The sequence below is a fragment of the Rhipicephalus microplus genome, chromosome 6, assembly GCF_043290135.1.
Source record: "Rhipicephalus microplus isolate Deutch F79 chromosome 6, USDA_Rmic, whole genome shotgun sequence".
Classification (NCBI taxonomy): Eukaryota; Metazoa; Arthropoda; class Arachnida; order Ixodida; family Ixodidae; genus Rhipicephalus; species Rhipicephalus microplus.
Genome location: NC_134705.1, coordinates 160,479,654 through 160,506,154, shown reverse-complemented (window position 1 = coordinate 160,506,154; position 26,501 = coordinate 160,479,654). Strand labels below are relative to the sequence as shown.

The following is a 26,501-nucleotide window of genomic DNA, read 5'->3' as shown; positions in this document are numbered from 1 at the left end:
ACGCGAGCCAAGGGAGCCGAGAGCAAGCGTCTGCAACACGCCCGCCGCTCTGCTCCGTCCATACCCCACCAACGACCCGCACGTACAGCGACTATCCAGGAGACTGGGAGAGGCACTAGTTCGCGCACTAGGGAGACGGCGTGCGAGTAAGACCAACGAGACGCAAGCCATGGAAGCCAAGAGAAAGCGTCTTCAACGCGCCCGCCGCTCTGCTCCATCCTTGCCCCACCAACGATCCGCCACGCACAGCATTCCAAGACAATAAGAGAGCCACTCGTTCGTGCACTATGCAGATGGCGTGCGGGGGACACCAACAAGACGCGAGCCGAGGGAGCCGAGAGCAACGTCAACAACACGCCCGCCGCTATGCTCCGTTCATGCCCCACCAAAGGTCCGCCACGCACAGCATTCCAAGACAATAAGAGAGCCACTCGTTCGCGCACTATGCAGACGGCGTGCGGGGGACACCAACAAGACGCGAGCCAAGGGAGCCGAGAGCAACGTCTTCAACACGCCCGCCGCTATGCTCCGTTCATGCCCCACCAAAGGTCCGCCACGCACATCATTCCAAGACAATAAGAGAGCCACTCGTTCGTGCACTATGCAGACGGCGTGCGGGGGACACCAACAAGACGCGAGCCAATGAAGCCGAGAGCAACGTCTTCAACACGCCCGCCGCTCTGCTCCGTCCTTGCCCCACCAACGATCCGCCACGCACAGCATTCCAAGACAATAAGAGAGCCACTCGTTCGCGCACTATGCAGACGGCGTGCGGGGGACACCAACAAGACGCGAGCCAAAGGAGCCGAGAGCAACGTCTTCAACACGCCCGCCGCTATGCTCCGTCCATGCCCCACCAAAGATCCGCCACGCACGGTGACTATACAGGAGACTGAGAGATCGAGGTACTCGTTCGCGCATTATGCAAACGGCGCGCGGGTAACACCGTCGAGACGTGAACGAACGTAGCCGATCCCCCTAAGGGAGTATTGACCATGTTCGAAGCATCATTATCATCATCATGGACACAGGCAGATAAGCAATACGCGCAAAGCTAACCAGTCTGAATGTGTTCAAATCGCTGACCCTGAGCCACGGTCTAAGAAACTGTGGCAGTTGCTATGGCGGCGGCCGTTTCTTGGCGCGGAGGTGGCATGGCTGTTTTAGCACAGGTTGCACGCAGCTGTGATGGTTCCTATGTAAACGCGGGTTTTTTGTTAACGGATGTCTAACTGCCTGCTTTAGATGCTTCGTTGTTGCCCACGATCAATGTTTTCAAGCTCTTTACAATTAAGACGTAAAGTATGTGACACCCTGAGGGCCACATCTGCATTATTAAAAGCTAAGTGAAGCTATACAGCATGGATGTTTTGATATAAGCACTTCCAGTTTGCGAATTGGATACTTATTATCCCCAGCAAAAGAACGTCATAGTCTCGAACAGGTAATATTTTCATGGGATCTTGAAGTAAACGAATATATTTGGAGTCTATGTTCTGTAGTAAAAGCTGTATCAGGCACAATAGACATCACAGGACCATGTAGAGATCACCTTAAGCTTATCGTCCTTGTGGGTATGAGCCAAGATCTTTCAGGTGACAAGTCAAGGATCTACATCTACGCTAAGACAATCGCCTTTAGAAATATTTGGGAGACATGCGAGAATCAATATTGCTCTCTGCTCTATCGGCGACTTCGTTAATGTATTAGCACATTTCACTACAAAGCGTGCCACATTTCTGTAGTTGAAGAAAAAAAAGCAGGACCCACCACGAGGCGCACGCGGTATCACGCGACGAGAAGCAGCTTTCGAACGCTCCGACGAAGGTCGTACTTTCGCGTCGCTCCTCAAAGGCTTCTCAAAAGCAACGCAGCTGACTACCAGCGGCAGTCGCTCTGTCGAAGCCATCGTGCCCACGCGGCTACAACGAAACCATCGTCCAATTTCGCTGAGGGTGCCGCGCAGCGTTCAGCTAGCCAGTGGTGCCACACGAGGGAACATGGGGCGACCACGAAGATGAGACAAGCGGGAGCCAAGCGTCGGGCCACCTCCAGTCAGCCGAGAATCCCGCCGTCTCCTCACGTGGGCCAGCAAGACACCGACAACCTGGTCAGTGGCAGAAAAAGTCAGCCAACCACCACCACCAACCAGTCTGCGGCCATCACAACGAGGCCACGGCCATCACAAGAAGATCAGCGGCAGACTGCCATCATTCCTGGTTACCAACATCAATGGACCACTGTCGACCAGCCATTGCTCGCTGCGACTTTGCCCCTGTCTCCTCACAATGAACAGCGACACGTCAAGGTGGCCAGTGGCAAAGAAAGCGAGCAAGTCACCACCAACCAGTTCGAGACCGCTACGGCAACGCCGCTATCACCGTGCGTAGGTAAGCGGGAGTCTTCCATGCTTTACGGCGACAAAGACCAATTTACCACTTTGAAACAGCCGTTCATCACCCTGACGTCTTCGCTTTCGCCATATGATGGCCAGTGTGACACTGACAAGATGTCCAGCGGCAAAAAAAAAAACAAGCTGGACACCGCCAATCAGTCTATAAGTGCACTGACCACGCCACTGTCGTCACGGGAATCTCGGCAGGAGCAGTCCATGATTCCCGAAGACGAAGGGGTCATCGTCATTCAGCCGTTGACCGCTCCGACGTCCTCGCTTTCATCCCACAATGGTCAACAGCGGAAGACCTTCATTGCGGCGGTCACTGGGGGCGCTGAAGACGAGCGCACGACGATTCAGACAGCTCCTGTCGTGAAGACAACGTCCAATCGAACGTCGCCGTTGTCTCCACAGCAGGAAGGTCATCACGAGGCGGCCCAGACTACCACTGCAGTAGTTGCTACGACTGCAGCCACGACTACGACGGTAGCGGCCTCGTCACCGCTGGACCACGTTCTATTTTGTGGACACGGCGGGTTCCAGACCTTGGTTCTGGTCTGCACTACTCTGGCGTTCTTCACGGCTGTTGAGCACGCGCTTGCTTCTACTAACCTGGCAAGGACTGTGGACCACTCGTGCAAGTAAGTGTACACTTTCACGTTCCTAGGCAGCACTGATACCTTCAGCGCAAGCCAGAATGGAAAACGAAGGGAGGAGGCGACAACGTTGAAAATTTGGGTAATTAGTGATAGTTCATGTTTACTTATGAAGCAGCGCATGGAGATTAGCACAAGAGGAGAGTAAAGGGCACAAAAGGAACGAAAGGTGTCCTTTCGTTCTTTTTGTGCTTGTATCCGTGTCCTGCTTTATAAGTTAACAGGAAGAGAGGATCCCTGGCACATGTGCTAGTCTCGGCTATTCTTTGTGGCATGCCTGGTTTAGCAGTGAGGTTTTCACCATAAAAGTTATTTGCTACCCCTATGCGTTCATTTTCCTGTTGTCTTGCAGCGGTCTTGACTCATACGCATATTTTTGGTGTCATTCTTCAATGCTTTGCTCGACAGGTCAACGTCGGCCGAACGTACTTATGGGCATATAGTCACTAGTTCGTTATGAATTATCAAATGGCGAGCAACACCAATAAGGCCGTCGCGACTATTCGTGAGTGAGTGAGTTAGTGAGTGAGTGAGTGAGTGAGTTGCTCGTGGGAAGGTGTGTTAATGCCCCAATCTCCACATTGATTTCACCCTAAAAACGTTGTCATGTCGTTTTCTATAGCGTCCTCCATTGCGCATGCACAGACGCTCCCGACTGAAAACTTCATGATGGGCTTCGGCTTCAATAAAGTTCGCGTGCTCGAACCTCATCCTGCCTTACGCAGGCCTCCCGCCAGGTACTCCTACACAGACCCACAGGCATGGAGGAACTTCAGCATACCACTCGTCCTGGGAGAAGACGTTACCGAGAGACGAAGCCAGTGTGAGCGTTTCAAGCCCTCGTTGCTACGCGCAGATTATCCGGACAACCGTACCACGGTCCCTTGCGACTCTGGTGTGGAGTACGATACAGGCGACTCGCACCTCCATTTCATAGTAGATGAGTGGAAACTGGTCTGCAAACGAAGCTGGATCGTGTCGGCGCTTGCGGCTGCAAACATGGCCGTAGGAGTGGTCGGCTCGGCAGTGAGTACATAGAGCAGTTGTTTTGGCTTGTCCAAAACGTCTTCTTTCAAACTCGGGCCAAAACGCGACTACAAGGCATGGGAACGGAACATTACTGCATGCAAGCTAAACATATAGCCCTATGTAGAAAACAATTACGGTAGATTTAAAATTATGAAGCATCATAATCAAAATCTCATGAACAGTATAATGTTGCAGATGTAAAGCTTTGCGATCGTTAGTTTCAATGTTCGGGTCATTAAAGATGCTGCATTATATTGGGTTAGAGGATACTCCTTTCGCAACCTTTTCGAGCAGCATTTTTTCCGACTCTCTTTTTATGGAGAATAGAAGCCAGTTGATCGATATAAAACGCCATCAATAAACCGAGAGTAAAAACACTAGGGCCAATGAGTTCTTCCCCTTCCGACTGCCCGTTCCCACACCCCCTAATCTACTGCTCTTTACTGTTAATTTTAAAATCTCTAGCCTACATTGTGACCTGAAGCTGCTTTTTTTCCTGAAATCTTCAATGAAACGGTTACAGAATGCCAACATGGGGGAAAATGTAGAAGCAATCTGATGTCTACGATGGCGTCGTGTAGCTTCTTTTTTTTTGAGGGGGGTGGGGGGGCGCTGCGTGTACAATGTCTGTTAGCATTGTAGCATCATTGCACATATGCTTGTGCTGAGCGCACGTCTTCTTTTATCGCTGAGCACCCAAAGTCAGGGTGACGTCATGGCTAGCACGCTTTTCTCTCTGATCCACCGCGTCTGCACTTGATTGAAGATTGATTGATATGTGGGGTTTAACGTCCCAAAACCACCGTATGGTTATGAGAGACGCCGTAGTGGAGGGCTCCGGAAATTTTGATCACCTGGGGTTCTTTATCTACACTTCACCGCCCATCATTTTAATCTCGTCCCAAATGCAACCCTGTCTCCACAAATCTTCCTCTCCTTATAGAGCAAGTAACGCCAACCATTCGAAATGGGTGAAGTAACTGAAGAAATAAATGTAAAAAACGGAACCAACAATTTCAAGGACCACATAGGTGGCACTATTGGTCGGTTTTAACTGAAGCGTTCTGGGGATGAGCTAATCTGATATGAGCTATTCTGATATGAGCTAATCTGATATGAGCTAATCATCATTGGCAGTATCATTTGCCTAAGTCCACCGCAGGGCGAAAGGCCTCTTTTAGTTTCTGCTGTTAACTCGGTCCTGGGATTGCCGCAGCCAAGTTATCCCCGCAATCGCTTCTTCTTCTTCTCATGCCTACCTAACTTCAAGCCTCCCTCTTGTGCGCTTATCTGCGCAGGTAACTCACCCGAGCTATAGAATGGGCAGTCCCTATAAGATTTCGTGGAAGCTGTTGCCCACAAGCGTAGTTTCTTACAATATTTACTAAAGAAAACTGTGGTGCTGCGATCGCCAGTCACCGTTGGAATGATAAAAAGTACCTTATAGTGTTTAGAAAATTTTCTTGTACACTGTAAATGTACTCTAGTTCACTGTTATAGTACATGGATTTGCCTATTATTCGATATGCGGCTTCGAACGCAGTTGCGGCTGTATTTATTGCTGCATTTTTACTTATGTTTTTCGTAAAAACATAGCTCGTTGTGAACCTTGTGAGCTGGCTTATGTAGGTGAACCTTAAAGCGTCAAGTTCGTGAAGTGGGCACTGCTGGCCTTTAGCTATTTTTCATCCTGCAACAAAGCGGCTGCAGACCACATGGAGCCGAAATAACAAAGCATAGGCAAATCCATTCCATCATTTCTATGCTGGCTGAAGTATCATGCGTTGCAGCTCCCGCACACACTGTAGCTCCGGATTTCCATAAATAGTGTAACACCATTATTATAATTAAACTCTACGTCTTCATGAACAGTCACGGCAACTGTATTCTTAAACAGCGCATGTGTTACGTGGCTTATTATAAAGAGCGTCAGCAGTAAAAGAATTCGTCGTCGACATGACGTCCTCCAAACGATTTAACATGACCGGCCATCTCTGCAGCTTTTCTCGCAGAAAGACAAGCTTTTTTTAAGTTTCGTTTTCGGGGTGAATTTTATTTGCAAAGTACGCGGGGAGGTGAACACTGGATTGCAGTAAACGTAGCGTGATTGTCCATACCCTGTTCAACGTTACGTGGGGCAGTGAGAATTTCCTAAGCCAAAAGCAACATTTTGGGATATCATTGTGAGTGGTTATCTTTATGATACCTGGAATGCTAGTAGACATCGGTTCTGTTCTGACTGGCACAACAAACGAGATCTCGCGCCAGGTCGTTCGTCACCTCGTTGAGGTTGACCCGAGTCTTGTCCACTACATGAGCAGGAAACGATCGTATTAGTTTAGATTGTTGCCACTCATATCAAGATCAGCTAAGGGCTGTCCAGAGGTTCCACAATTACGCCATAGGGCTCGGCCTGGTGGTACCGACTTGGACGCGGCCCGCCTAGGCCTGAAGAGACTGGGCTTCAGGACGTGTCAAGTCGTGATAGAGTGTTGTGAATGAATGAACAAACCGTACATCCTTAAGTTTTGTTGCCGCTGACTATACAACTACTGTGGCTTGTTACCACTGTAGCTTTCACTCGCCCACCCAGTCATTTAGAGAGTCAAAAGCTTACAAATTCTGTTCGTGTAGCTTCCATACCCGTTCATCTCCTCACTCGAGCAATTTTCTATGTTAGGTCAGACCTGATGATACTTCGTGACGCTTTACAAATGGTAAAAAGAGCAAAAGTAATAACGTTTGCTTTGAACGTCACGTGGTTTTCAATGTGAATGTGTGTGTGCCAGCGCCATAACAAAAATTTTCATGACCTTGTTGTCACATGACTTTACCGATCGCCGAAATTCGCGACGTTATGACATGGCATCCCCTGATGACGTCGTCTCACTGCGTCGTCACTTGGTAAAAGGAGGGCGGATCATGGAGGCAGTTGAAGATCACGTTACTTAGGCAAAGCCGTGGGGGGGGGGAGAAAGGGTAAATGCAATGGGAACAGCTATGGTTATCGCCTTAGAGCCCACCGTCTTAGGAGAATGCAATGGAGGCCATGTGTGTGGAGCGTTTAAAAACTAGATATCGTTGGTGAAAACTTGTAAGAAGACAAAAAAAGAGACATGGCAAGGTGCGCTTTTCCGTGTCTCTCTCATCTTCTTTCAAATTTGCGCCAACGAGTGCAAGCTACGCACCTGTAAACCCGACAGCATACGTTAATGAGAGACTAAATGGTTAAAGTATTGCGATGGACTGGTATCATCTCAGGTGGCCTACATGGTCCCTTCGTGCGGCATGATCACCACGGCTTATCTGGTCGAAGAGTTGCCCTGCTGGCTCCTGGCATTCTCCGAGAGGCGCTGTGCCGAGAACGTGCTCTCGCGCGCAGCGAGCTCCCACAGATTCGAGCCGTGTCTGTTCAGGCACCACTTGTCGGCGCTCCGGGTTAAGATGTGCAGGCAGCACGAGCAGCTGTGCCGCTGTGATAGCTCAGTGGATAGAGCACGAGCAGCTGGTGGCTCACCAGGAACAAGAGGGTCCCAACGCCATCATCTCGGACCACGGTAATCATTCTGTCTCATCCAATAGACAGGCAACAAGGCGTGCTACTCCTCCATTTACCGTACGTCTCACGCCCACAAATAGTTTGTTCCAGCACCGTGGTTCCAGCTTCACAAGCCCCTCTCGAGCTGCAGCTCTGCCCCTACATCTCTTAAACGGGTGTTATGCAAGAGTCCCCGTGGCTCCCATCAACGCAATACCTCAACTTAGAATATAATTGAGATAAGAGATAACGTTATTACAAAGCATTTGGTGTAACAGGATGTCAACTGTTCGTACGCTTTGGATGTCTGATAGAACTGTTCGAAATAACAGGATGTCTCATATAAATGTTCGTACGCTTTCTAATATTTCTTTAGTAAAGATGCTTTATTGTGTGTAGTATTATTTTCTGTCTGTATACTGTATACTTTCTTTCAATGTATAGCATGTGCGTTTCTGGTTTGTATAAGTTTGTATAACTTTTTTGTTCCGACGCAAATCATATGCATTGCTGGTTTAAACTGTCCCGGTGTGTTTACTTTGCTGTTGTCGTTTTCTTGCTACAGTTACCATCGGAATATGGGGCTTTGTCGAGCTCTTTTATACAGCTTTTTCCTCTGTCCCAGCCACTTACAGTACATGGTAAAATAAACTAAACGCTAACTCTAAACTCTGACTGAGCCCCTCAGTTAAAGCTTTTTATATGAGGCGTGTCAGTCATTGTACATACATGCACTTGATGATAGGTACAGCTATAACTTCAATTAGATGTATGATAGTGAGCCGATGGCTTGCACTCGAGATAATGGTGCTAAAGGCAACACAAACGCTTGTGCAACGTGATTGATTACTAACACAAGCAAACGGTGAGGTGTCCAGTGTTAAATAAACCATGTACTCGCATTATAAGGTTGTACGTATGCGGTTACTAAAGATTGCCGTTGTTCATCGTCACTGTGTTAATGGTAGAGGTCTGCATTGCGCAGAGTTTCGGCTTTCAGACCTCCTCTCCAATAATTCCCTGTGCCAGTGGTCAGCCCTTATCTTTGGCTTCTGGTTCCTGGTATTCAGGACCTTCTCGCACCTCAGTGTGGGTCACGTGCTGTCCGATAACGAGTGCACTCGCTCCGCCCTCGTGGTCATACAGCTTCCTACGTCGTGGCTGACGGCTACGTCCTGACACGCGCCGGTCGGCGCCTGTCTTCCACCGCCAGCATCCTGGCGCTCTCCATCACGACGGGCGCCCTGTCCGCCGTCAAGGTACTGGGCGCCCCCGTCCAACTGGACGCCGTCGTTGCTATCTCGGGACTTCAGGTCCAGGACATCTCCGCCATCACCGCGTTCGCCTTCTCCGCAGAACTCTGCCCGACCGTGCCTCGGCGGTGTCTGCCTTTGGCTGCTGCTACAAGAGCGGCAGCCTCAGCGCCTTCGCAGCGTCATTCGTCAACGCGGTCCGGTCGCCACCGCTCAGGGCGCTCGTTGCGCCGCGGTAGCCGCCATGTTACAGTAGTAGCCTGTAGCTTTGTTGTGCTGTTGATGCCGATGGGGCTGGCGCTGCCGGAAACGAGGCAGCTACCACCCTGGAACACTGCGCACGACATGATGGTCGCGGAAGACAAGTGGCTGTTCTTCTCTCCAATTAGAGTGGCCCGCAACAAAGGCAAGCGCGAGCTCACGAACACGACTCTACGGCCGGAGAGCTAACGAGTAAGGCGTCACAGCTCTTCTGCACTATGGAAGGCTGTGTTTCATCAGAACAATAGGGACACGTACCGCTAGTCGGCGAAATATTCGCGGCAATGTGTGTCTTATTTGTGTTTTCCATCGCTGCTTCCCCGTATTATTGTTGTTTTCGGAAATTAAATGATGGTTGTTTTATGTTTCTACGATGCCTCTTCGTATTGCTGGGTCTCGAAGTGGTTAGCGCCACGCTCTTGGAGCGAACGGACACAGTAGAAATGGTCGGCCCGAACCAAAACAAGCACACATTTTAACTTTTAGAACGACGACATCACCAGCCGAATTATTCTACATGTGTGATGAACACGCCAAACAACCTTACACAATATTACACAACACTGTGCAACATAACAAATAACACACAAGGGGCGTCGTCGCCTATGCTGGAATCGCCACGAGGGCCCACGGCACACGACCCGTAATGCCGTCTACCGCAGACCCTCCGTAAGAGTCGACCGCTCGCTCCAACCATCATACACCAAAGAGGATCGCTTCTTTCTCATGTGCCGCCTCCCAGGCTTGACGTCAAGCGTCACTGCTGGCGCTACCGTTCTAGCCAATGCATGGTGGTGATAAACGCTCGCGAGCACAACGCCACCTACCATTCAATGGTTTGACCCGTGAATGCAGCTTATGCGCGCAACACGTGTGCAACGAGGCGCGAACTCTTTCACAGAGGGTGTTAGCGCCCCCTCAGTAGTTAACGCTAACCCAGACAACACACAACATCCAAAGGGCTTCCCAAAAAGATCCCAATGTCCCACATTCCAACAGGGTGGGTTTTTTAGCTGTCCTTTGGACACGTGTGTAGGGGATATCCCCACAGGGTGGTTATTAGGATGTCCTTGGGAGATGTGCACAGGGATTATTCCTAAAAATCCTCTGTGGGCTCTGTTTGGGAGTTTAAGTTAGCGGTAAATTCTCCGTGTTGAAAATTCGCCATCGGAAACTGCGATTCCAATGGAGTACACGGTTCGTGCGCGTGCACAAATGTGTCATGCACGAACCAATTTTTTGCACACACACGAAAAATAGTAAACTTTGTATCCTGCTTTTTGTGAAATGGTTTATCTTTCTTTGCTATAGCTGTCGAACTGTCGTTTCCCTGGAAATCAAGAAACTCGTGGCAAGGCAGCAGTAACTCTTGTGATTCTAGCTCGCTGCACAGCGCAGCCATTGCCATCGCCATGATCACACCGAGAGGCGAAATCATGGTGGTAGTGCCGTACTGTAACCGTTTTTTTTAACAAAGTGAACACACTTTTATTTCAAGAGTGAAAGTGTGCATTAGGGTTTTTTTTGGGGGGGGGGGCTACTTCCCGCTGAGAAGGTGACCCGATCTAAAGCGTCAACGCATCTAGGAGGTGTTGAAAGGGCATAGCTGTATCGCCATCGCCATCAAGTTGCAACAATGGCGGCAAAGTGCGCCCAACACCACGGAGGAAGGAAGGGTAAAAGAGGCCCTGACGTCACTCGTTGAAGCCGCGATGATGCCGGAAGTTATTATTAGAAATAATAGCTTTCTCTGGTTTGTTCACCTGCATTCGAGGTCGTCGAGCTGTTAGTGGTCGGACCGCCATTCAAAAGTGGCACTGAATTTCGTCCCCTTTTGTGTGTGCGCGCGTGTATGTATGTATGTATGTATGTATGTATGTATGTATGTATGTATGTATGTATGTATGTATGTATGTATGTATGTATGTATGTATGTATGTATGTATGTTGTATGTATGTATGTATGTGTGTGTATGTATGTCTGTATGTATATATGTATGTATGTATGTATGTATGTATGTTTGTTTGTATGTATGTATGTATGTATGTATGTATGTATGTATGTGTGTATGTATGTATGTATGTATGTATGTATGTATGTATGTATGTGTGTGTGTATGTATGTATGTATGTATGTATGTATGTATGTATGTATGTATGTATGTATGTATGTATGTATGTGTGTGTGTGTGTGTCACACAGGTCCCGTTAATTAGGGAGGCGATCGCCGGGCTAATTCCAAGGGCCGAAGTATCGGCCCCCGAACCGCACCACGAAAGCGTGGACAATTTAGAAATGGTCCTTTTTGGCGCGCCAGCGGACGCCGGCTGTGGTCCAAAGAACAAGTCAGAGCCGAGAGTTGATAAACAAACAAATTATATTCTCAATAATGGCAGATCGAAAACAATACACAAAATGCACACTCCACAATAGTTGCATACAATATGTCACCAATCAAACCAATCAAACAACGTACTACACAGTACATTCAGCCACACTCGAACCAATGGACACAGACGACAATACGCACCACAATGCAGTCGCATGCATTGAACAACCAAGACACTTAAAGACTAAAGAGATAGAAAACCTATTCAGTCCAATGTTCTTGGAACACAAGTTGGGATGATACTCTTCCAAGAATCACTCACTCAAAGTCCAGCGTTGTTGTCGTTCCGCTGCCCTCGAAGTTCCTCTTCCAGGAAACCTCGCCGAAGTTTCTCTTCCAGGAAACCTCACGTCTTCCATAGGCCACTCTCCAAGCTTCAAACTTCTTCGCCCGAAACACGTCGGCTTCACACACGCAGCTGTTGCCACGCGTCTTCGCTCGATAGCAGTAAACACACGCTCTTGCCTGTAGCTCGAGCCTTCACCCCTCAGATGGAAATCCTCTTCATCCCCTGCCTTATCGCTACGCACAGAACCTTCGCCGACTACACGGTGGTATACCCTACGCGCTCTGGTGCTAACTTCCGTCTTCTCCTGATCTCTCGTCTCGGCTGCTCCATTAAATACCTTCCGTGCGGGATTCCAGAAGGTTCTCGTCATTTCGTCGGCGCGATACACAGCGAAGCCTGGGAAGAGGGCGAGACGGTTCGAATGCCCTCCGCGTTGGATGACTCAACCCGGCGTGACCACGCCTCTTTCGTTCTAGAATTCTCGCGCGCTTGCTCGGCCGCCTATGTGGGGTGAGGAGGTTTGTCGGCGAAGCCACGCTTCCGAGGGGAGAGCGCGCGCCCGGGGACCCTTGGATGTTTGTTTTCTTTTTTATTGACGTCGCGGCGCCACTCCGGCGTTTCGTCGCGACAATTTGGTGGCGCGCCCATTTTTAGCGCTCGTTCTGTGACACTGCCCCCCACTTTAAGAATGTTATCTCATAATATTCAAAACCACACAAACGAGCGCGAACAGTCACCACACACTCTGAAAGACTGTAACACAAACCGTCGCTCATGACACTTCACATTCTCAATAGATCGCTCAATACAATTGTACATTGTAATTCAATTCCACAACACATGAAATATAGCCACAGGTACATGACTACAACACTTCATCACACATTCCAAACAATACAAATGTACAAAGTTCTCTCATTACAACAATTATACATCACTATACATCACATCATCGCACAGAACACTTTCACTCGCTCGACATACGCTTGTGACACAGGATAACAAGAACATTAACACAACATATGTCACTCAGTCCTGCCAAACACATTCCGATTCCACCTCAGCATCTATCCTGTGTATTTCTAGCTGCACTTGCGTCCTTTCTTGCGGTGCTCGCTCGATGTCTTCTTGTTTTTCCTTGTTCTTTTTTGGCGAGCCTTTTCCAACGACGGGGTCTGAAGCGGCGTCTCAGCCATCGTTGTCACTTCTGACACTGTTAACGGGTGATAACGTTCAACCGGTCCTATCTGTTTATTTACCAGCTCGTTCATGTCATGGCATTGGGCTTGGCTGGCCAACTCCGTCATTTTTACGCTCTCGGTCGGTTGGGGTCGTGCCGACGTACGCCCAGCTGCGCAGCACGTGAACTTATTCGACATGATCGTCTTCTCCTTCGCTGTCTCTTGCGCCGCGGCTTCACCTTGGGCTCTAGTGAGATCCGTCACGGGATGCTCCTCCACTGTATCTCGCGGTTGTTGGGTTGGAGAGGGCTGTATCTTAGGGTCTTCTCCCAAACATTCCGGATCATTCGGTCCTCGCGCCCCGTCGATGTTTCCGATGACAAGGTCATAAAGGGGGGTCATCATGCATAGGGCGGTAACCTTCCCGCTGAAGGACGGGGTTTCAACCTCAATTTCTGCTTCGGGAAGCATCCGGACCGTACGGTCAATTAGGCAAACCAGCTTCGTTTTGCCTGTTAACTCGCTTTCCCGTACCAGATTTCTCCGCACGATAACAGTGGAGCTGCCGGTATCTCTTGACACCGTAATCTTTTTACCCGCAACTTTTCCAGGCAGCGTTGGCATTCCTTTCACAACACCGGTTGGCTGTTTTGACATCACAGCACCCACACTAGGAATTTTCTCCCCATTTTTCAACTCTACGAACCCATCGGTGACGGCATTACTATCAGATTTCGGTGCTGCTTGCACACAGGATACCTGGTAAGTTTGACTCACTCCGTTCCGACAAGCGTCTACTTTGTGCCCAGTCTGACCTCACTTGAAACATTTTACTACCGTAGGGCTCATAAAGATCGTTCGACAGTTTTTCGCGCGATGACCCACTCAATTGCACAGAAAACATCGCGGAATGCTCTCTGGTGCACGCTTCTTTTCGTCGGGAGCCAATTTCTTCGAATCCTCGGGACAATCCTTCTTGACCTTGGCCAAATTAGTTCCACCTTGCGCTTCCAAGAATTGATCAGCCAATTCAAGCATTCCTTCAAGTGACTCAGCCTTCCTCTTTTTCAAATACAGCGACAGGCTTGGGTGGCAACTAGTAAGAAATTGTTCTCTAATTAGGAGCTCTCTAAGCTCATCGTACTCCTGCGCTGTCCCTGAAAGTTCAATCCATCTGTCGAAATAATGGCAAAGTCGAGCGGCATACTGCGTAGCCGTCTCACCATCAGCTGGCTTTCCTGTCCGAAATCTGTCCCGGAATCCTTCTACAGTAAATCTAAATCGCTTCAGCAAAGCAGCTTTCACCTTTGCGTAGTTGGCTGCATCGGTTGGCATCAGCCTACCGTACACACTGAGTGCTTCACCACTCAAGCAAGTACTCAAAGCAGTTGCCCATTGCTGTTCCGGCCAATTCTGGCTCCTCGCAATCGTCTCAAATCTGTGGAGGTACGCGTCTAGGTCGTCCTTCCTTTCATAAAACGCTACGAGCAGCTTGCTTGGGTTCAAGCGGAAGCCGTGATCTTCCCGTTCGCTGCTTTCAACTCTAGCTTGGACGGGAGTTTCACTTCGCTGTTGCAAACGGAGCCGCTCGAGTTCTATCTCGTGCTGTCGCTGCCGTTCTCTTTCCTCTATTTCTTCTTTCGCCCTCTCAGCTGCCAGTATTTCTCTCTCCAGCTCCAACTTCAATTGCTGCTCTCTTTCTTCTTTCAGCTGTCGCTCCTTTGCCTCTCTTTCTTCTTTCGCCCTTTCAGCTGCCAGCTTTTCTCTCTCCAACTCAGCTGCTTTTTCTTCCTTGGCCCTCTCAGCTGCCAACCTCTCTCTTTCCAACTCAGCTGCTTTTTCTTCCTTGGCTCTCTCAGCTGCCAACCTCTCTCTCTCCAACTCAGCTTCTTTTTCCGCTTTGGCTCTTTCGACCGCCAGCCTTTCTTTTTCCAGCTCAGCTGCCTTTTCTTCTTTGGCCCTCTCTTTTTCTTCTTTTTCCTTCTGGGTGACCCACTTCCGTAGTTCGGCGCCAGAAAGCCCCATCTTCTCACCAAGGGCAAATAACTTTTCGAGATCCATGGTGTCTCGCAACTCGCAAATAAAACCTTGCCGCGTGCAAAAAGTATCTGCCTAAATCTGTCTAGCGGAACACTCCCCTGCACTCGTTAGCGAGAACACTGAACAACACATAAAATTGTTCCGATAGCACTATCAACAACTCGAGGCTCTTTCTCACTTCTTTGGACACACTGTGCACCAAAAGGTCCTGTGTCGCGGACGCCAGATTAATTGTCACGCACAGGTCCCGTTAATCAGGGAGGCGATCGCCGGGCTAATTCCAAGGGCCGAAGTATCGGCCCCCCGAACCACACCACGAAAGCGTGGACAATTTAGAAGGGGTCCTTTTTGGCGCGCCAGCGGACGCCGGCTGTGGTCCAAAGAACAAGTCAGAGCCGAGAGTTGATAAACAAACAAATTATATTCTCAATAATGGCAGATCGAAAACAATACACAAAATGCACACTCCGCAATAGTTGCATACAATATGTCACCAATCAAACCAATCAAACAACGTACTACGCAGTACAATCAGCCACACTCGAACCAATGGACACAGACAATACGCACCACAATGCAGTCGCATGCATTGAACAACCAAGACACTTAAAGACTAAAGAGATAGAAAACCTATTCAGTCCCAAGTTCTTGGAACAGAAGTCGGGATGATACTCTTCCGAAAATTACTCACTCAAAGTCCAGCGTTGTTGTCGTTCCGCTGCCCTCGAAGTTCCTCTTCCAGGAAACCTCGCCGAAGTTTCTCTTCCAGGAAACCTCACGTCTTCAATAGGCCACTCTCCAAGCTTCAAACTTCTTCGCCCTAAACACGTCGGCTTCACACACGCAGCTGTTGCCACGCGTCTTCGCTCGATAGCAGTAAACACAAGCTCTTGCCTGTAGCTCGAGCCTTCACCCCTCAGGTGGAAATCCTCTTCATCTCCTGCCTTGTCGCTACGGACAAAACCTTCGCCGACTACACGGCAGTATACCCTACGCGCTCTGGCGCTAACTTCCGTCTTCTCCTGATCTCTCGTCTCGGCTGCTCGATTAAATACCTTCCGTGCGGGATTCCAGAAGGTTCTCGTCATTTCGTCGGCGCGATACGCAGCGAAGCTTGGGAAGAGGGCGAGACGGTTCGAATTCCCTCCGCGTCGGATGACTCAACCCGCCGTGACCACGCCTCTTTCGTTCTAGAATTCTCGCGCGCTTCCTTGGCCACCGATGTGGGGTGAGGAGGTTCGTCGGCGAAGCCACGCTTCCGATGGGAGAGCGCGCGCCCGGGGAGCCTTGGATGTTTGTTTTCTTTTTTTTGACCTCGTGGCGCCACTCCGGCGTTTCGTCGCGACAATTTGGCGGCGCGCCCATTTTTAGCGCTCGTTCTGTGACAGTGTGCGTGTGACGTATTTATGTATGTATGTATGTTCGTGCGGAGACGTATGTATTTCGTGAAATTAAACCTGATGACCCTGAAGAGACTATCTTATAATACAATCGGAAGAATTCAACGTTCTTTCTCAAACTCAAGTAATTAGGTGCACCTGGCTAAGCAACTCTGTTATCGCCATCACTTCTATTTTCGCCCTCCTGTAGCTGTTGACAGGAACCACATTGCATTCGAAACCAAAACAATAATCTATTTATCTACTGTCGTGGCTGAACACTATAGAATATAGAAGATGAAAGAACGAATACCTCTCAACTTCGCATCATCCGTCAATCATAATTACCAAAAATTCGTGCCTGAAGAAATTCTTGAAACGTTCGGTATTCGAACGTTTCCCCGTATAACACACACTCCGATCGAAACCGCGAGAGGCGGAAAGCAGTGACTCTCCCTAAAATGTACGACTGGCAAAAGGATTCTGTCCGATTATATGCTGTAAGCAATGATTACGGAGCCGCAGAAACGACCTACACTTCGCTTGTCCCTCCAATAAATATATAAAAAGACCACCACCTTCACGAAGTGAACGATATGATCGAGGAACTTGCTCGGAGCCGATCGCGAGAAACCGTGACTCCTCCGTACGAGTCTTCTGCCGTCATATAAAGACGTGACAGGTTGCTAAAGGGGTGAATTTACTATCAGCGTTAAGTGAAACCCGGACAGCGGCAAGCCTTCGCGATGGTATCGTGCGCACCGTTCAATTATCACGATTGACAGGCGGGCGAATCCTGTTCGGCAACCATGCGCATATCTGCATGCCTGTTCATCGTAACAAGAGAACGGCGCGCTCTATACAATCACGAAAAGGCTTGCCGCTATTGAGCTTCGTTTGACACATATACTACATACGTACATTTATACATACACATGATGCAATCATATAAAAATCGATGCAATTATATGCGAGGATTACATTACTAGCTACGAAGCTGTGGGACGCGTTTTCCTATGAAGATTACAATTTTTTTGTCGGTGAAGGATGTGGCGAGAGAATCTTTATATAGAGGCTGCAGTTTAATGTTAGATAATACAATGTTGATAAATTTCCCGGCAAGATGTTCTCTTTGCCGCTTGCGTGTCGCCCCTTCGTCGCGGGCTCTCACCTCAATGTCAGTCTGTCGACGAACCTTCCTCGCAGCACAAAGTTCGCAGAAGGCCTTACAGGTGTGTAGCGGGTACCTACCTTCTCGGCAGAATGACGAATGGAATAGTGGCATAGTTGGTGTTTCTCTACTCCACAAAGTTACGGTGGACGTGTAGTGGGTACATAGTGCAGTCGCACCTCTAGTGTACACGCCAAGAGACATGCCCCTAGCACAAAAAGCTTGGTGGCGAGCAAACTCCTAAAACTACCTCGTGGAACCGAACCGGAAGAAGCGGAAGAGATCCCTGTGGCGCTAGCGCTATAGGGAATGCGAATGCTATACCTACGTCCTAAATTATTCAAAACCAGCGCTGCTTAATTATGCTAGGGGTGGAGTTCACCCTACCACATTCCACATTCCCACCCGAAATCCCCCTTTCTTCCCGCAGCGTTGAGCTAATTTGTGTGTCCGCGCATTCGGGAAACGCTGGCAATGAGGCCACTGATTCTTTCTTTAGCCCGAGGGTCAAGAAACCGGGCGCAGACGGATCTCGTGAAGGATTTCTCTATGCAAAGCGTCGAAGGCAAGTCTACCCCGTATTTTCCTAACCCCTCCGTCGTCTTCTTCTTGCGGCAGGGCGCCACTGCAGAACATGGGACGAAGGGGGCATTTCGGTGCACTCCGTGAACTCGGCAAGACAGATCACCGCCAGCCGGGCTGGCTGCGTCAGCAAGTTAATCGACGCACTTTTGAGTGTAGCGGGCTTTTTTTCAGCTCTACTCGTCTAGGTATTTTCTCTCTCGTTCATGTCATATGCATGTAATACCCCTGGTATTAAAAAAACGCACAGACCTGCACGTTGAATGCTCATCACAGTCACAGTGAAAGCTGGAAGAGCAGCGTTTTTTCTTTAAACCCTCTTTGGGTAATTACTACGAACACACTTGCAGAGTATATTCATTATGCCATCCTTCGCCATTCTTCGGAGAAGCGTGGTACCCGCTACATGCTTGCAACTCTGTGCATTTTTAATGTTGTGGCAGACGATGATGAAGAATTATGCCGGAAGCTTTTGTAATGGGGGGGGGGGGACATGCATGTGCCCCACAGGATCCACTCGAACAACGAAACGTAGTGAAACCAAACGCTTACTACTTTCTAGGCAGAGCCAACAGACAACCGAAGCGTCGACACTTCTTAATGGAGGAAAATATTCAAAAATTTGATGATCACCAAGAAGCGACAACGCGGCAGCTGTATACTGCTATCATCGCCACAAGATCAAACTCAACTACAACGTTACTTAATCAAGAAACAGTCGTTAGACTAAGTCTGTTCACGATATCACGTTGTCCCACATCCGTCTTTTTCGTCTTGATGTACGTAGCACCATAAGATGAAGAGAGATAGGGTGCGTAGTAAAGTGGTTCAGGGTTTATTGAATACGTATGCAATGCAATCCAATCATAGCTAGCCTCCGAGAACACATACCTATAGATACAATGTGCGATCCACATAGGTCGTCCACAAACATACACAAATGTGAATTATATATTCCAAAACAAAAGAATTCAAGAATGTGTCCTGCCTACACTAAGGGCTACATTGAAAGATAAGCTGTCCATAAACGTCATAAGAAAGGCACGTTGTTCAAGCAAACATTAAGCGTGACAAATTACCACAAAAATATTTAAAACTAAAAAAGAAGCGCTAATCGCCGCAAGTACCCAGCACCCTGTCATTTATAGACCGCTGGGTCCTGACCCAAAGCGGCTTGTTCTCGCAGCAAAGAAGAGCTGCGACGGCGCATTCGGTCGCTCTCCAGTAGCGCCGTCTTAGAATGGCGGCGCTTGTGTCGGTTTCGGGCCACTCGCAGCGGAGAATAGAGCTGCCACTTGTCCTCCATGACCACAATGCCGTGAGCCACGTTCGAAGGCGGCATATGCTTGGTCTCGGGCAGTGCGAGCGCCATCGTGCCAAACAGGAGCAACATGGCGGCCGCGACAGCGTACGCAACGCGCCGTAGCGGCCGCGACTGGATCTCGTTGACGAACACCGCCACTAGGGCCCCGAGACGTCCGCTTATGTAGCAGACTCCGAACGTAGCCCCACGAAGCACGGTCGGGTAGAGTTCCGCGGACAAGACGAACACGGAGATGGCGGACATGTCGAATATCAGCAACGCCAAGGTGACTAGAACGGCGGCGACGAGGTCAGCGGCGTCCAAGGAGACTGCAAGGGACAGGGCGCCCATGATGATGGCCAGGGACAGCATGCTGAAGACGAGGCAGAGGCGCCGGCTGTTGCGCGTGAGAACGTAGACGTCCGCCATGACGCAGGGCAGACGCGAGACCACGAGGGCGGCGCGGGCGCCTTGGCTGGTGCGCATCATGTGATTCGTGCTGAGGTGAGCAAATGTTCCAAACACCAGGAACCAGCAGCCGAAGATTATGGCCGACCGCTGGCGCAGGGGCTGGTTGGAAAGCAAGTCCGAAAGCCGGACCCCCTCTGCGGAATCGCAGGCCTCTACTTATTAAGTGCATTGTATGAAGGAAACGCTGCAAGAATATGGCGTACATAATAAGAGGAACACTGCACATCATATCAGCCTTTATGGGTCGCGAGAAACAAGGATACTTTCAGTATTCCTGCATGTTCGACAACCCCGAATTTATTTATGGCTTGTTCTAAAACGCGCTCCAAGGATGTATACTGTATACTGTTTTATTCGACAGAATGCAACAAACGGGACGTGAACAAACAACGACGCCAATTTAGCAATCGTCCCGTTTGTTTATTCGCCTGGTGCGTCATCTTTTTGTGCGCTATTTTATTATGTCCACAGGCGTGCACTCGGGGGAAGGGAAGGGGAGTGGGGGTGGCCGCCTCTTCACCTAAGACGGTGGGAAGGAGAGGGGTGCAATGTCTGCCTACATTGTTTTCCGAGCGAGTAGAGCACCAATGTCATGGGCACCTGTGTCGGCGCAAAGCTCTGTTGGCGCAAATGAGTCAAAATGAGCGGACGTATACTTAGGGGGGGGGCGGGGGTCTCCGACACAAATTACCCCCACTTCCCCTCATAATGAACCGTGCGCACGCCATGGTTGTCCCATATCCGAGCAAGCCAAGTGTATAGGCGTTGCTGCTGAATGGAGACGTGTCTTCACTCACAAGCTACATTCAAGTATGAAGGAAACATTGCGTTGGATCATGCAAGCGAGATTGGTGGCCGTAACCCGTTCGTCGCCAGTAGAACGGAAGAAATGATCACCGGGGTCCGTGACTGTGACGTTGGCGCGTTCCTGTTCCTGCTGAGTGACCGAGTGACAGCGCTGCCTGCACATCTCGTCCCTGAGCGCCGACAGCCGGCGCCTGAAGACCAGTGGCTCGACTCTGTTGGCTTCGGCTGCACGCGACAGAACGTGCTCGGCGTTGCGCAGCTCGTAGGTGGCCATGAGCCAGCAGGGCGACTCCTCTGCTAGATAAGCCACGACCACCAAACCGCTCGTGGGAACCATGTAGGCTACCTGGAGAGATAAAAACATGCTACAGCTCCGCTATACTGTGAAGCACGAGGAAAGTATAGCAGCACGGGCATCCAGAGATTCCTCTTCGTACAGATTCCCGCTGCACCGTTCGGCAAAGCGTCGATGACGCCAATGTGTGCGCTAAGCACGTAGCTTTTTCCCGGCACTTGCATATCTGCTTAGCGAGATTCGAGAACTCGGTGTGCGAGATGAGTTCTACTTCGTGCGGCACATTATCGACATCCTGCTTGCTACGGCAGTTGAGATACGCGTCGTCTACAGCGAGTTTCGTCGGGTAGTTTCCCTTTTCAAAGGTACCGACGCAGCGCCGGAGACGAGGCGGTGTTGCACTTGCTTGCGCGGCCCAAGAGGTTGCCGAAGCGTATTTAGCATTTTATTGCTGAAAAGGTTTCGGCAACCAAATTATTGCGATTGCTTCCTGCTAATTATACCCTATAGCATAATTGTTCATTCATTTTAACCCGGTTATAAGCAATGCTAGCCTTATAGTCTGTATGGAGCGCTTTACTTCGACATAAGCTCAGACACCTCCAGCTGTAAAGTCACTTGCTTATAGCAGACTAAATAGGCCATATTTTGAATATGCATGTGTTTTTGGGACCCCTTTACTAAAGCCAACATCACCCTCCTAGAGAATGTGCAAAGAAAAGCTTTCGAGTTTATTGAAACTTTTTTTCCGTATGACTCACCCACTCAACTAATGCAGCCTAACAACATGTCTTGCACAAAGACGAAAAACTGCACATTCACTTCACGTTGCATTTACGTTCACTAAAATCAATAACGGTACGGCGACGGCGGACACTCTCAGAAATCGATGCCCTTCAATATGGTGGCGTATAGTGTTCATATGCATGCGCTATTTGAAAGGCCGTTCAAGTACATGCACTTGAGCAAACGCAGCATTGTACTTATTCCTGTAGCGTGTTGTTGAGATCGCGCCGTCTTACCTGGGCAGCATGCCAGTTCCGGATGAAGACGTAGACAACTTCAGTGTAGACGGCTGTGACGAACGCAACTGCCGCGACGGCGATGGCGCAGAAGAGAACGCGGTGCTGCGAGTCGGTCACCTCGAAGAGCAGCACCTGCGAGGCCACCAACACTCCGGCGGCACCCGCGGATGTCACGAACCGGAGCGCGGCGAACACCGCCACGCTGTTGACGAACACAAGTGCGGTGCCGGCGAATACGTGCAGCACGAGCCAGATGCCGAGCACGGGACGTCGACCAATGCGGTCGGCAGCGATGCCCGCCAGCTGAAAGCAGAGTCTAGTACATCAGTTGTCAAGATTCCGTGCCTACCGCTTATGCCCTCGATATCTCCAGCGTCAGCGTAGCTCTGGCCGACTGGGCTCGCCCTATGCCATCTCCTGATGCCGACGACCTTCGACGACAGTGTAGCTCTGAACGACTGGACTTGCTCTACGCCATCTACTGACGCCGACAAGAGCTCTCGCAAGTGGTGCCCCGTGCTCGGACTCCTGTGACCGTGTTTTCATTTTTCCTATCTCTCCTATCCCCTCCACTTGTCATCGCTCTCTCTGGCTTACCACCTCATGCCTCTTCCTCTTTTCTACACCTTTACTCTTACCCTTTTAATCCCTCCTCACCCCCATCCCTTATGAGCTACTGTTGAGGTGTCGCTCGCTGAAGCAGACACTTACAGGGCTCACCTTTCTCTTCCTTTCTCTCTTAAGAATCAATTTTTAGAGCAGATTTAAGGTTACCAAACAATATCTATTGACGGGATTCCTTAAGGGCCTATTAACACGCTGTCCGCACAGCCGGACCGCACATGGCGGGACACATGCCACACGCAAGTTTAGGACGAAAGAGCGTCGCCGAGATGCTCTGTCGCACTCTGCTTGTGGGTGCTCTTTCACCCTCCGCTTGCGTGCGGCAGGTGTCCCGCCACGTGTGGTGTGGGTGTACGGATAGCCCGTGTATATTCCCACTCATTTAGCAGATTTCTGATGTCGGTGAAGGTGGCGTCGTAGGTTGTGAGCGAAGAATCGGCGTTGGCCATGACCAAAAATTCTAGCTGGGAGGCGAAGACGTTTGCATTTTCGCTTTACTTCAACTTCCGTAATTAGAAAGACGAAAAGGCGATAAGGGCACAAGACGAGCACTCCCTAACAACTCGATAAGGTAGTAGAGAGCGCTCGTCTTTCTTCCTCGTCTGGCGTCTCCGTCGTGTTCGTGCATAGTTTCCAACACGCCCAACTCTCAACTTTAGCGTAAATTACGTGCGAGAAAGGGCAGAACACACAAAACAGAATACATCTACACGCTATCTGTTTTTGGGATCTCTGGCCCTTTAAGGGACACTAAAGAGAAACATTGACTTCATTTAAATTGATAAACTGCACTCTGATTACCCTAATATAACATGTTTCAGTGTGATAAGTTCGTTACCAGAGGAGAAAATCAAGGATCAGGTTTCACAATTTAAATTTCGCCCCGAATCTCATTGCGTGATGGCACTAACCTTAAAATGTATTTTCTGCAGGTTCGATGACACTGGCTTGAAGAACTTTTCCTGAAACGTCGTATGCTAGGTCTACGACACCCATAGATGACCATTACTTTAATTTTTTGACGCAACAATGTTCTTGCTCTTTCATGGTGTTTGGATCAGGTATCTCGAGGTGAATATTATTTGGCGTTAAGAGTGCTGTTTTCAGTATTGTAGAATAGTCTTTTTACTAATACGCGCGCGATCGTTTTCCTCTTTTGTCTTTTTTAGGGTTCAATATTGAGGTAGTTATTTCAGCGTGATAACTGCAGCGCAACTAAGGATTCGTGCTGACGTTCTAGTGTGCTTGTTTTATTTGCACTGTGGTCTTAAACCAGTTCAAACCTGTTTATAGTAAAATAAAGAGGTGCGTGTTTTTCTTGGGGATAGGCGGGATGTTGTCAGGCTACAAAATCGTTCATATTGTCTCGGAGCAAGTAGCAAGCACTTGTACTGAAGTGCTGTGGGGCTACTGGGATAATTTACGAGTGCGGACATTATTTGCGATATGCAGTTCACAAATAGGCCCCAGACAAGCTATGAATTCTTTTAAATAATACTATTTACCTGCTCCATTCACACACCGTAAATCTTGAGACAGGTCACTTACAGAAGCGGTACAAATTGCATACAAGGGTCAAACATTTCGAAAAACAATCAGTACAAAATAATTTCACTGAGGAAAGTAATGGTGTCAAGTTGCACAAAAGTTGAAGTGGCAAATAAAAGCACACAATTAGATATAGTCGAAAATTGTATCGGTTTACAAATCAACGACTCATTGACGTAGAATGCCGGGCGTTTGAAATGCAATATTCGTTGCACATTACTGCTGGAGTGACCATGTCACCAAGTGGCAGTGAGGGTGACCATGTAAACGAAGGCGTTCGCTGCATCCTCAAGAAAGCCGTTCATTCTGTGGTTCCTGGTCACGGCAATGCTCCGATTCACCCTTTCTCCTCCTCCTCACCGTAACTTCTCTTTCCCAATTTCATGCTAGACAGTACTAGGCTAGGCAATGTTTTACTCTCTCCTCTCGTCTTCTACCTCCCCACCATCCCACGCCTTTTCCACCTCCTGGGAGAAAATGGATATTCTCGACAGATATTGGTAAAAAAATTAAGGACACCGACAAGTCAGACCTCTGAAGAGCTCTGTCGTTAATACAGTAAATATAATCGTGAGCCGGATTTCGAGTAATTCGCAAGCTATGAAAGGAAAATGCAGCTCCACTAGCCGCAGCTCCTGTTTGTGAAACTCACCGGAGCCCCGACAACACCTCCAGCCACGTACGTGGCCGAGAGCGCCGGCACCATCCAACTGCGGCCGCACACCAGGTCCCATTCGTCGACGATGGAGTGGCCGTGCGACTCCGCGAATATGGCGTTGCACCGCTGGTGAGCCGAGCTGGCGCCGGACGCGTATTGCCAACCAGCGTCGCACGGTACGGTGCTCCGGTTGTCCGGGAGCCCTGCAGAGGACTCGGCGTAGGGCAGTGGAGGCTCGAAGCGTTGGCACTGGCTACGCCTTTCAGTACCGTCTTCTTCCTGTATTACGGGTATGCTGATGTTCCTCCAGACGTTTGGTTCCATGTAGGAGTACTGGACAGTAGGCCTGCGCAAGGTGGTAACGCGTTCCAGGAGACGTCTTCAATACCTGCTAAAATTGGACGAGGAGCACGATATCATGACTGGGCCCCGTTTGCGGTGCCTAAACTCATACACTGCTCCCTTTCGTTACACCTGCAACTCTTCTCCGAGTAACCACCAAAAGTTTTCGGCGTTCCTCACAACCCCACCCCTTCCTCTTGACGGTCTGCACTGTTCAGCTTACGTCGGCAGTAACAGCAGCAGCTGATCCAGTTGATCGATTCACCAGGTCGCACAAGGCAATGGAGCCCTGGACTCAATGAAGGCCCTCTGTACACTCGCCAACGTATATTTTCTCTCTCTTCAGTAAGAGAGTTGCTGCCTTACGAATCGACCGATGTTAGAACTTGTCAATCATTGGAGTGGAGCTACGGTGATTCGTCGCATGCTGTAAATGCTTTCTCTCGTCCCGATGAACACCCAAGAAGCTAAGCTGTGTGGGTTGGTGCAGAGAAAGGAAGTTACTTCATGAGCGCGTTGTCAGTGCGAGCACTTTTTTTTCGAAGGCATGGCCTACATTCTGTGTGGTTCCAAACGGACGCGTGTGCTCGCTGTGGCCGTGGTAACTATAGATGCGACCCGCGATGCTAGTGGCCGTAAATTTGGGTATATGGCGTGGTCATTTGGGTATATGGAATCCTCTGTAAAAAGAAGGGCGAACGATTTCTAGCTGACCTTGGAAATATATTGCCCAATCGAGACCGCATGCTGCCCCTAATGTTTCATCATGAAACAAGCGCAATATGTACGAAGACTTAGAAAGGACACCGGACGGAGCACTTACTATAGCTACTGATAATTTTTATTTCGGAAAGAACACTCGCAGATATATATAAGCATAACATGCATGCACGTCACCACAATCCACCCTTATTATGTGAAATAATTATTATGTGAAATAATTAAAAACTGATACGATTACCTTGCTCTTGCCCAACTGGCAGTGAGCCTAATGCTTGGTTCGCCAGCTCTCAACAGCCTCGACTACCGATCGGCACCATTCTCTGAACATGCTGAAATGCCGCAAAGCCCCTTTAAGACACATAGGGAGGGCCCACTTAAACGAAATAAGAACAAAATGGCCCATTTATCTTCTTACATTTGAACAAAAATTTAAGGAGATGTGGCAATAATATTACTCGGTAGGACACGGAGGTGGCGTAATTTCTCACCTAAAGAAGAGCTTCCGACTTCTTTTGTTTCAATACTATATGTATTGAAACTAG

The 26,501-nt window shown here is 49.2% G+C and overlaps 1 protein-coding gene across 1 annotated transcript; it reads left to right on the top strand.

Annotated features, from left to right (window-relative positions):
• Nucleotides 1-1,771: 1,771 nt before the first annotated feature.
• On the top strand, nucleotides 1,772-9,321 carry LOC142766065 (uncharacterized). Its single transcript, XM_075867883.1, has 5 exons — nucleotides 1,772-3,036; nucleotides 3,777-4,077; nucleotides 7,342-7,486; nucleotides 7,533-7,637; nucleotides 8,765-9,321. Exons 1-5 carry the CDS (start codon nucleotides 2,018-2,020, stop codon nucleotides 9,319-9,321), a joined length of 2,127 nt encoding a protein of 708 aa, XP_075723998.1. The 5' UTR covers nucleotides 1,772-2,017.
• The last annotated feature ends 17,180 nt before the right edge of the window (nucleotides 9,322-26,501 follow it).